A 12,473-nucleotide genomic window follows, 5' to 3' on the forward strand; every position below is an offset into this window, starting at 1 on the left:
TGCAGTTTCTAAAAAAGAATGAATATGAATATTGAAATGAATAATGTATGGCTTTTGCTTTTGGCTACAGCGAGATCTGAGTTAAACAGGCTCGCTCTCACAGCAAGTTTCAACGAGCTGCAAATGTCAATTATCTTATTTTTTATTATTTCCAACGTATGCCATAACTGTACGTTCCACTGCTATTTGTGAACAATTCATCAGCGAAATCCGTTCAGGCAAAGACAGAGGGGACAACACTTTGGATTCAGGGTCATGTAAATAGTGGTTGGTTTTCCTTGAGGCATTTAAACCCATGTTCCAGCTCTGACACCGCAGACAAATATCAAATATCTTGTGCTCGCTTGTGCACGGCTGTCTCAGCAGTCAGTGCACCACAAAGGTTGCATTCATTCATTTAATCTAATTTCAATTTAAATACAATATATACAATAACAACATTTGAAATCATAGGTGTAAAAAAATATATGTCATATTACAATACGGTACCATTTTGAGAACAATGGAAAGTAAAACAGACACTAAAACAACATATTACCACGTTCATTCCACTTAACAATACACAGCACGTGGGAACTCCTTATCCTGTAGTAAGGTAATATCGGTAGGCTTCTACAAACAAACCCAGTGTGACTTCATTAGCAGAAGCTGAACAATAATTCATAGATCCTGGAGTACAAAAGGAGTTTATTTATCCACTGAAAAATGCTTTTGTTCATGCACTTTGTACATGCTCCACTGGAAGACAGCTCTCATTTCAAAAGACTCAGGACCCGCAGATCATATTCACATTTATCATTTGCTCGGAGCTTTTGCAGATCCGACCTTAATACCGTATGACTGGTCAACAAAACACTTTTCTCCTCACATACGTCTGTTGATGCAAGTTAGTGTTTAATTCATGACAAATGGACAGACGGGATGGCCGTTAGCTATCCTCAACTACAGGGAAACAAACAGGTCACGAAGAACGTAAAATGCAAACTGTAACGGATCTTGTGCACATGTTGACTCGAGCACTGGTATGGATTGTTTCCAAACGCACTGCCAATAGCAAAGAATTGCTGTGTGCAGCAGTTTGTTGACATCCAGTTGAGCAATTTATGCAGCTTTTGTTGTTATCCCCAAGATGTAAATCTGTCCATAAATCTGCAGCTCGCAGCTACTTTTGGCTAGTGTCTTATTTCAAAAACAGATCAGACAGCAATTTCTCCTCCACAAATACCAGCCTCGTACCACTGTTGCTCCACTTGGGCTTGAGGCATATTACACTTGTAAAACAGCTAAGTGCCCTGCGGTGACATCCCGTGTTTATAGCTTGTGAGCAGGTAATACTAGGCCAAATTGACAGCATAGTATGCATCATTCAGCCCCCGCTCCCCCCGCCCCCACTCTTGCCCATCCTTCAAGGAGCTGATCCATGCGGGTCAAGGAATCACTCATTCTAAGGGAAATCCTACGAAAGAACTGTGAGCCACAATGTGAGGTGGTGGGCATTATCATTTGACTTTAGATAGCAAATGTGGGATTTGCTGAGCAGGGATTTTGAGGAGGTGCAACAAACCAATCTGCGAGAGGTCTCGGATTTGTGACACTGGACAAGACCTTGAGGGAAAACATGGAGCAGGTGGCTATCGCAAAACATCCAGACAAAGCTTACCCCAACAGTTGTAGCATGCTTAATGATGAGCTGCTTTCACCTCTTGTCCCTAAAGTACCCTCACTTTTATGTAAACGTTTCGCTCTTCATTGCATTGCAAAACAATTTCTTGACACAATTTCAACGGAGAAACGAATCTGTCACTGATATAATCAGATAAACGTGAAAAATGACAAGGCCATTTTTTTTTTTTTCAACATGGCTCTAAATTGCTTTGGGCATTGTTAATTCTTGCTAATGTTGGAGGCTTAACAACGCAGAGGAAGGCGGGGGAATTTGAAAATTATCTTCAAAGAAAAGCCTACCAAGTTTCCCTAAAGCAGCAGCAGCAGCAGCAGCAGACTACGAGAAGCAAGAGCAAAGATCACAGAGAGGGAACCATGTAGGAGCAGAAACACTGGAGCTGTGAGAGCGCAACATTGGGGAAAGAACGAATTGAGATCCTATGGCTCCAGGGGAAATGTTGTTTTGCTGGTGTAGAGAGTGAGGCAAACACAGACCAATTTACTAGGGGAAAATTGTGCTGTGGTGGAAAAAAAAAAGAGACCTAAGAGCAGACCTGACCCATTCTTCACTGTGCAATCTAATCTCAGCTCTTGGAGAAGATGGGTGAAAACAAACATTGTTCTCCTGTCAGCAGCCTGGACAGAACATACAGAGCCGGTAAAAATGCTCTGCCCACTCCCACACAACAAAGGAGATGATTAAACCGGGAAAGAAAATATTTAAAACAATTAAAGGTGTGACAAATGGGTAAATTCTTAGGAAAGAAGTCCAACCACTACACTTTTAATGAAAACTATCTGGAGACACAATAGCCTAAATGGATGCTAGTTTTAGGGAGAGCTTGTTTCTTAAAATTCTGAATCCACTACTACCTTCTGTATCAGCCGTACCCTCCCCACATTTCTAAAGAATTGGTGGTTCGTACCAGGAAAAAGCGTGTGTTGTCCAATGCAATGAAATTGAAATTGTATAAATCTCTGGCATCTGCCTTCATTCCTCACTTGCAGCGCCTTTGGGAAGAACCTTCGAGAGCTCACTGCATCTTCCATTAGTGACCGACACATTTCTAAGGTAGGGCTGGGCGATATTATTGACACTGTTGTGCTTAAAAAAAAAAATAAAGTTGTAAACCTTTCGTTTCTACTTTCAATTCTTAGTCAGATTTTAATTAAAGGATTAGGCCAGCATCATTCCATACATCTGTTACGATCAACAAATCCTTTGGAAAGTAAAGAAAAAACACATTAGTCTGGCTGTACAGCCCCAAGCCCAGTCATTCCTACTGCAGCAAACATATAATATGCTTCTCTTTCCAATATTCAGTAATTCCTAAAACATGTGGGCACAGTAGTTTCTAGCCAGCATTACTCATAGAGGAGTATTTGGGGGACTATTTTCCGTTGAGGATGGATATATCTTTGGTGCTCCAGTTTGTGTTTATAGCAGCAGGATGGTATTTAAAATACATCTCAACGCCAAAGTTTACTGGAGTGAAAGACTTTAACCCATTGAAACCGTACAGCTCACTGACGTATTTTACAGTAGCATACTGTGTGGCCAGCCTCATCCTTTAATTGGTTAAACAACATTTATCAGCCTAAAATGCCTGATTTCAGCTTTTCTAACAAATCGATTCACTAGGAGATTGGCTGTAGTGATCGTCAAGACCACAACATCCCAAATTCCCAGAGGGACTGTTTTCTGAAACAATAACGCAGCATCATTTTATGCTGATAAAATGTAAAATGTATCGCAAGAATAGCTATGAAAAGCTGAAATGAAGGAAATGACTACGGGGAACTGCAGGAAACACATGGTCATGAACACTCTGAGGTCAGCTGAACAGTCCTAAACAATGACTGGGAAGATGCTCCAAAATGGTTACAACTTACAGGTAGAAAAACTATTGAATGCAATCAAATGAAGATCAATAAATACATACAAAATGAATAAATAAACCTGGAAATACATACATTAGTAAATGGTAATAATAAAAACCTTAGTGGACACCATAAGAGTCTTTGAGTATAGTCCTCATTGGCTGGGCGGTTGTGTAGTCCATAGACCTATACTTCTGATGATGAGCCATTCTTTCTGGCTAGCTGTCACCACAATGCGTACACACTCAATGTCAAAGGCAATCTTGTGGTCTACATCTTGAACCTCTATGTTGCCATTTTTAAATTCCCCTAATGTGATATAGGAGGAACATTGTTTCCCTTTTTTAGTCCCGACCAGTTTTTCTCCCACTTCCAGAGCTCCGTGGTGGAGAATGTCATTCTGTCGGTCGTCAGAGCCGGTAGAAATCTTAATTTTACTAATTTTGGTAGATTTATTAAAGACTATAACAAAGAAGTCTCCTGTTGAAGGAGGCTTCCCCCAAAAGTATTCATCCACAGTGCTATAAGCCTTGGTGGTGTCATAGTTTTCAAAGACGTTGATGTTAGTATAAAGCGTGGCAGGAGGGTTGTCGGGAATGTCAATGGAGTCCTCCTCAAAGTCGTCGTCCTTCAGCTTATTCTCTGCTCCTTTGTAAGAGGAGTAGTAGCCCATGTGCTGGAACAGTGACGGCTTGAAGCGGATCACGTCCTTCTGGGCCAGCAGACCCCTGAAGTGGATGAGGAGCCAGTCGCAGGGCATTTCCTGGTAAAACATGAGGAGGAAATGAGCCAGACGTTGCAGGTCTCTGGAGTGGTACAGCTTCCCGATGTAGCCCAGTTTGGAGAACTCCAGCATCACCCAGTAGGATCCTTCTCTGGAGGTGATCACCTTCTTCAGGGCCGTCAGGAAGTTCCTGGAGCAGCGAACGTCGTCCTCTAGCATCATGTAGAAGTGAGAGAGGTTTGTGCAGAAGTTGAGGAGGAAAGCGTAGTCCACGTTCTGCTTAGAGCGGAAACGGACCCGGTCCTCTGGGTCATTGTAGTTCCTTTTCAACCCATCCAGAGACGGGTAGTACTCCTCTGGAGCCTGGATAACGAGAAGGCGTCCAGCTATGATGTGGTGGGCAAACTTCCTTGTTATTTCCTGCACCAGGTTTTCACACCAGACCAGGTCAAAGTCTGCCAGGTGGACCACAACCACAATCTCTTTCAGTTCCTCATAACTGGACTGATCAAAAATGGACTTGATGGTCTCCAGGAGATAGTTTCCTCTTTTTCTTTTGACTGATGACAGTCCAATGGTGAGATACTCTGTGAAGAAAACACAAATACTTTTTACAAACACAATGTAAAGAGAAATGTTGCAGAAAATTGTAAGTAAAGATTCACGGGAGATTAAAGAAGCTTTCAAATCTTAAACTCAAGCCTGTTTCTCACAATAAAAGTACAATAGTCCATGTAAAATCCTCTTTAAAGAAACATTTAACTTACTCTTGCGGTTCAGTGGAGTTCCAGCCAGATAACGATACGTGACATTAATAGTTCCAGAGAAATTACTAAGGTCTCTGAAGGTGTGAACATATCGTTCTGAGCTCGGAGGATGGACTGACATTTCCCTTAGCTGCCTTTTATCCTCTTCCTAGAACCCAACATGGAAAAACACATTACAAAATCACAAACATAGCACAACAATACATGGAGGAAAGAAGAGTCACTTTGATTTTGAAAAGAAGTCAAATGAAGGGAAAAACTTATATCTAACATCTTGTAAAAAGTTGAGAAGATACATGTTCTGATGTGGCATTGAGGCTTAGAGACAAAAAGAATCTTGAAACCCCTCCAGGCAGTTTGCACAGCTGAGCAAATGGACTTGGGAAAAACACCAGGGAGCTGGAAATGTGTGCCACCTCTTAATAATTCAAATAACCAACACGAATAATGTACAGTGATTACAGAGTTTCGATGACACCACGAGTGCCAAATAAATCATGTGGATGGTTTCAACTTGGGTCCATGCTATGAAAATTTAAACGTGCCTCTTTTATTAAAACAAGCAATTATAAAAGGGGCAGCGAGATCATTTCAAAAGCATATTTGGTCCAAATTACCTTCTCAGGCTTCCAGGACTACATATACGGAGCGGGTACTTCGATGAGAGTACGTTTCTACCTTGCACAATGCAGTTTACTAACCAGCACGTAGCCGTCTTCAATGTAGAGGTTCAGGAAGAGCAGAAATGTGATGAGGAAGCCAAGAAAGGGGATGGTGGAGCGTTTCCTCAGACACCTCATCTTGTCCAGGGATTTCCACACCAGCCTCATGTTGTACACACTCTCGCTGCAATCTGCGTTAGAGGAACATGAAAGCACATTTAGGCCGCCTTGCTTTAAATGTTGTCAGCCTGAGGTGCTGCATGTGTACAATTTGCCTTTTCACAGAGCGTCAACAGACTGTGGGGGTAATTCATCTCTGGACCATAACACCATATATCAAGTGATTATCTTCCACTGTTGTCATAATTATTCTTCAACAGCCTTGTAATGATGTGCGATGCAGAGAGGGGGAAAGATAATGAGCCCGGGAAAACTGTGGACCAAATCCACTGATCGGTAAATCACACGAGAGGAAAAACTAAATGCACTGCAGGACATAAGGGTATCGACGAACCCAACAATGGATTAGTGATGTAAATCAAATGGGTTTCTTTCTTAGCACTGACAGCAATCTCAATTAGTTCAATGCATCTGCAGCCACACATCCTACTGCTATTTCTCTCAGGCCTGGAGGTTGATGCTATGGTTGAGCAGCTCAGCACTTTCTTATGCTGACTTTTTCTGTTTGTAGACCAACCCCCGACGCACAAGGGAACATCAGCCATCCATAGAAGAGCAACATAATATAACATGACAAGTATAAAATGGTTAAGTACCGGCAGTATCTGGATACAGGGCAACAGTGGATCATGAGAAAATGGACAACAGGGCACAGACATGGATGTGATGGTGGTTTTTAGTCATGTTGTGTCTAGTTTTGTCATTTTTTCTGTTCGTTGTGGTTTTGTTTCTGTTTTCGGCCATGTTTTGCCTATTTTTGGTCACATTGTGTCTTTAAAAATAAAAAACTTAAACGGCTTGATCATCTTTTTTGGACATTTTGCATTGATTTGTGGTTGTTGTTCATGTCTTTGTGGTCATTCTGGCCAATTTATTCGAGCTTTTTCAAACATAAAACAGACACAGTACCTTCAGAAGCTTTGGCCCATGGGCCTGTGCCTGATCCGGTGTTCAGGGATCCATCCATGATAACAGGTCCAGATATTTGTCATTGTATTACTATGTTATTTAAATTGATGTACAGTATGAACCAATTGTATATATTTTGTATATAATATGTATATAATATATGTATAATATGTATATAATTGTATATATTTTGTATATAATATGTATATAATATATGTATAATATGTATATAATTGTATATATTTGACAACTTCCCACAGTTTAAAGTGACCTGTCAAATGTTTTCTGGCAAAAGGCTTAAATTATCAACCGATTTCCACAATGAATGTCGAAGAATCATTACTAGTTTAAGCATTATATATATATATATATATATATATATATATATATATATATATTTGTTTTTATATATATACTTGTGTGAAAGAAGAAATGTTATACAGAGAGCATATTGGCACCTTGTAATAGAAAATTGTGCAGAAATTTAAACTGGAACTAGTGACTTTTTCTTTCGGTAACACACGTGTTACTTAATCATTTATCATGCTGTTACATTTAAAAGCTGTGGCTCTATCTGACACAAGCAGGACAATTTCTTTTTTCCAGTCTCCAGTCTCCATACTAGTTGGGAGGACAACCTTTCTTTTTCTTTAACTTGTCGATAAATTATCTGGGTTGTATCACTGTCTCAACTACAGACATCACATTCATAATCACACTAAGTCTGTACTACAGTATGTTCATAGCCAATTTTGCATATATCATGAAGCAAAGCATCAACGGACGCTACACCATATACAGCTCTGAGCTGGAACAGAATTGTGGATCCAGTCTCCTCACATCGGAACTGGCAGCTGCTGATAGCAACTCTACAGCTACGACCGACTAAGGGAGAACAAGCCCATAAACAGCAGCAGAGGTACCGACCTACAGATGTAACGATGACGTTGGTCCTCTCTTTGCCAGGAATTAGGCATCAAGATGCGCTTTTCTTCCACTGGTGCAAAGCCCCCGAGATACCTAATAGAATACAAACTACGTCTAAGCTCAGTTCAGTGACCACACACACATTGATCATTTGCACCAGGAGTCAGCCTCACCCAGGATCCAGTCGGTTGATACGTCTTCGAGTGCACTGAATAACTGAATTGAACATATCCATCCACAACAGCTTATTTTTCAACTCAGCAATTAGCATTAGTTTATGACCTTTTTGACCTTTATGTAAAACAAAGCCAAAAAGCATAACTACCTACAGTATATAAACAAATTTGCTTTAGCTGTGAGCTGAAGTTTTACATCGGCAATGTCACTTATAAATATAAAGAAAGTAGGAGCAACATGTTTCTTTGCTCGTTTTTTTTCTTCTTGAACACACTGTGTTAAGGTGAAACCATTTCCTACATTTCAAATCGCAACATAAATCTGCATGAAGTGGTTTAAGTCACAGCAGAAAAGAATTCAATCTACAGCGCAATAAGAAGTGGTGAATTGTATTTCATAGCTTGACATTCCGATCACCTTTTCACTCTTTTAACCTTAAATGAATAAGAAGTCATCTTATGACTGATGTTTCACAGATCTCTCACAGTATTTTACTCTATATCTGCCTTTGCGAACTGTTGTTTCACCCAAGAGTTATGATGGCTGTATGTATAGGAATCTCCTATGAGGGCTCGACACAGAAATGCTGAGGGTTTTAGAACTATTGCTGAAGCAGAACATATTGCATTGCTTTGTCACCGCTGCATGGCGTGTTTCCAGTAAATTGCAGAGTTCTACTGGAGAAAGCTGAGCACAGGGTGATGATGAGAACAATCATTAAGGCCACTAGGGAGGAATCTAAGCTGATGGCTACAAGAGTCCTCCTGACACCATGGCTCAGGTATCTTTCTGCTTCTCAGCACCCGCCTCATCTTTTATTGTGAGAACTCAGCAGCAGCCCTTTCCCTTTGCTCAGACATAAGCTATGTTAAGATGCATGACCCACAGTTTAAACTAAATGGATTCTTTTTTTTTTTTCCCCTTTCTGTGTGATCTAGCAGGAGAGGAAAAAAATTAAAACTACTTTTGTGCTTCGTGTTGAGAGCAGAGTTGTTATCTCACATTCTCCGAGTCCTGGGTGTATATCCTGATGGTACAAGACAATGTGAGGTGCCTCTCTTATTTCAATAATTCAGCATGGGCTAAGAGCAGGAAAGGGATGAGATGCTGCCATAGTCACAGCTGGGAAGCAGGCTTTGTTACCCCAGATCTCTGACTGAGATGCATTGCAGAACACCTATTTCAGTCCACTGTATATTCTTGGAATATGCCAGGGTGAAGACGGGGTATATATGGGTGATTCACCACAAGCATTCATTACCAGGGACAGACTTGGGTGTTGTTGTGTTCACTCTTGTGGCATGAGTCTGGAGTGGTGCTGCAGCAGTGACTAAGTGTGTTTTAATGGGTGTGTCATCCTGGCAGTCACACACGCACTCAGATGTCCCCAGCACCATTTCAGAACACAGTACGCTTCCAGCAGGCTGGAGCTGTTAAATATCCATTAAGCACTGTGTGTGTGTGCGTGTGTGTGTGTGTGTGTGTTTGGACCAAATAAACCGCAACGCCGCCTCTCGGCTCATGTTTGCCCGGTAGTGCATTGTGCACTTAGCTCATATCAACTGTCCTAAACAGTTTTTTGGTGAGCATGCTCTCAGAAAGAGGTTAAATCCCAATAGATTGACATAAAGGTAGCTCTGCAGCAAAACAAAACTGTGACAAAAGCTAAGTGTAGCAGCTAAAAGGACCCTGCTAAATCAATTAAATTTTCATTCTTGTGGCACAATGTTCAATTAGATCCAGATTTCTAAGCCTTGAAGATTTAAAATTCATTATGCTGTGAAATTTGATGTTTTCCACCACTTTAACAGCAGGAGTAAGTCGAAATTCTGTTATAGTTTTTTTTTTACTACAGATGCACCCGGAGGAGGTAAAAATAAAAGAAAGCTATTAATTTTTTTTTTTTTTTCTAGGAAACTATCACCTGGTTTTATCACAGCACAACTAGTGCCCTGGGGTTTGGAAATGGCTCTCAGCTGGAAATCGTCTGCCCATCAATCACTGACGTCATGGCGTGCTGAAGAGTATTATTTTATTCTGCTGTGCAGAAAGATGAGTGCATGAGGGAGTGAAATGGGAAACAAAGGAAATGGAAAATTATGGCAAGAGCTATGTGCAAACTACTCTCAAAATGAAGATGAAAAATGTATATTCCCAGTGCCGTCACCAAGTGCCTTGCAGAATTAGCAGGGTGTGTGTTTAGAGCTTGGAAATTATGTTTTTGGGAAGTTTAAATTAACTTCAGTGTGAGTGCGTCACCAAGATCCTGCAGCTAAAAAACACTGTTTTATTTAACAGCCTTTACAACGGCAGAAAATATGTAATTCACAACAATAAATGGCACAGAGAAGCAGTAAATTCCACATTTGATGGACAAATAAATGTAATCATTTTCGATACATTGCAGTTTCTTTGAGAAAGCAGGACGTAGTTTTAATTTGTCATTATCCCACTTTTCTACAGTGTGTTCCAGGCACAAAGTACCTTTGCAGGTTATCTCTGGATTCATCCTTAATGTCCTTCATGTCTCTCTAGCTGCCCATATGAGATGACTGATCCAGGAATTTGCTTCCTTCCCTCTGATACCCCACCCCCCACCCCACTTAAATCTCACATAGGCAGGCTTCAAATGGAAAACATGAATCTCCCTTGTGCAGAGAAGGCAATTATGATCTGGTCGGATGTGCAACCTTATGCCAAGAATTCTATATCACACCAAACCAAAACAAAAGGCCTCCCATTTCCTCTCCGTTCATAATGGCTTGATTGGTGTCGAGGGGAAGCGTGACGACAATACATACCCCTTCCTTGTCGAGTGTTGTAAAAGGGGAGCCGAGAGCGGAATAAATGTGGAGAAAATGGTATAGGATCGAGTGGAGTGGCACTGACATGCCTCTAACAGACCTGCTCTTATTCCCGCGGCGTCATATTCTGCCGCTTTGTCACGCCCTTTGGCATCTTACACCAGTGCTAAAGATACCCTTTCGTGTGGCAAGCAAGACGCAAACGCTGTCCAATTGACTCCTGTGGTAACTACTACTCGCGGCAAACATTTGACGCCCAGAGCAAATGCTCCCGCTGGGTCAAGCTGCAGCAATACTGGACGCTTTGAGCTTCGACATTATCATTGGGCAGAGGAAGCCTGACACAGATAATCTGGATGAATAAGATACTCACTGGGAGGAGCCATAGCCTGGAAGTATTTTCCCCAATATAAAATCCCCGTTCATGTTTTGCTTTTACTGATGCCACCAATATTTCCCCAGAGAGAGCGAGATAGCAAACAGGAGGCTTTTTTTTTTTTTTTTCTTTAATAGTGACTTTATGTGATGGACACAGTGCGGCTCTTCAGCTCGTGGTGCTGTGAACAAAAGCAGCAGAAAACAATGAATTCCTCATAACTGCAGGTGATGACACGTTAAATATATATTAGCACTGTATTGTCAAGGAGACTCTGGATATTTATGTGAAAGAATGGCCACCTTCTGCAGGTTGACGAAGTCAAATGTAGTTCTACATTGCACAGTTTACATCGTGGTGACTACATTTCCATCCATCTATCCATTATCTGAAGTGCTCTCCTGTTAAGAGTTGCAGGGCTGCTTAAATTACATATTACAGATAAAGGTAGGGGGTGAATGTTAACTTTAAATTTGGTGTTTGTTGCCATGGTAACAGCAGTAAGTTGACTTTTTTTTTTGTGATCTCTCCCCTACATCCAATGTCAACAATGTCAAAGCTCAAAGCCTCTAATTTTGCAGGAGCAATTGCTCCGGGCGTCACAAGTAGATTCACACGGGAGTCAGTCGGAGACCCTGTGCATCACACACCCATGCCAAACGCGGCAGAATACGACGCCGTGAAAATGAGAATGGGTTGCTCAAACACGGGGCGAGTTCCACAGTAATTTCACATCCTATCTCCCCAAGGTTGTTCTTTTAAAGTCATTTCCACATAAGACAAACCACAATGTCAGATGACCTGGGAGAGCACGTGGCTTGGCTGACAAATAATACCTGCAAACCTCAATCACAAAAAAAAAGAAAAAAGAAAAAATCTGAATGACTTGAAAAATGTTTGTGTATTGGCATAGCACATTCATGCCTTTCAATGGTGGCGAGGGACTGAGAAAGGCAGAAGAATGAAGATGAGATTTGAAAATAAAATGTTCTCCTCTGGGAGTGTCAGTACACACAACATTCAGTCCCTCCACGTGTTATTCAGAAATCAAAATAGCCTCTTAACAAACACTTTTCTTGCCAGTTTGAATCAACTCTCGACTTTCAATTTAGGCCATGCTGATTTTGAAACGTGAAGCAGCGTTTCTGTAATGGGAAAACCTAGATGGGGGAAACTCATTGTGAATAAGAAAAAGGGGAAGAGATTAATAAAATGGGCAGCAGAAAGCAATTCTCCCACATTTCATCTTGTTATCTGTTTTACATTATTTCCCCTGGGTATTCTGCACCTTGCAGATATACAGCTCTGTGCAAATAATCAATTAAGCCTGGAGATTTGTGGAGATTCAGCAGTTGCTTTGTGTCAGGCCTTCAGCCACTTTCAATGGATTTTTTTCTTGAT

The 12,473-nt window shown here is 41.1% G+C and overlaps 1 protein-coding gene across 6 annotated transcripts in view; it reads right to left on the bottom strand.

Moving 5' to 3' along the window:
• Nucleotides 1-207: 207 nt before the first annotated feature.
• LOC137108771 (alpha-1,3-mannosyl-glycoprotein 4-beta-N-acetylglucosaminyltransferase C-like) overlaps nucleotides 208-12,473 on the bottom strand; it is a 90,470-nt gene continuing 78,204 nt past the window's right edge. For 4 of the 6 annotated variants that reach the window (XM_067493788.1, XM_067493786.1, XM_067493787.1 and 1 more), the window contains 3 exons: nucleotides 5,739-5,890; nucleotides 5,038-5,185; nucleotides 209-4,857 (listed from right to left, as the gene is read on the bottom strand). In XM_067493788.1, the coding sequence (XP_067349889.1) occupies nucleotides 3,701-4,857; nucleotides 5,038-5,185; nucleotides 5,739-5,867 (1,434 nt within the window). In that variant the 5' untranslated portion in view covers nucleotides 5,868-5,890 and the 3' untranslated portion in view covers nucleotides 209-3,700. Of the gene's footprint in view, nucleotides 4,858-5,037; nucleotides 5,186-5,738; nucleotides 5,891-12,473 lie in introns of all 6 variants that reach the window. The other 2 variants (XM_067493784.1, XM_067493785.1) reach the window with 1 other exon arrangement.

The sequence above is a fragment of the Channa argus genome, chromosome 23 (genome assembly GCF_033026475.1).
Source record: "Channa argus isolate prfri chromosome 23, Channa argus male v1.0, whole genome shotgun sequence".
In the NCBI taxonomy this organism is placed as follows: domain Eukaryota; kingdom Metazoa; phylum Chordata; class Actinopteri; order Anabantiformes; family Channidae; genus Channa; species Channa argus.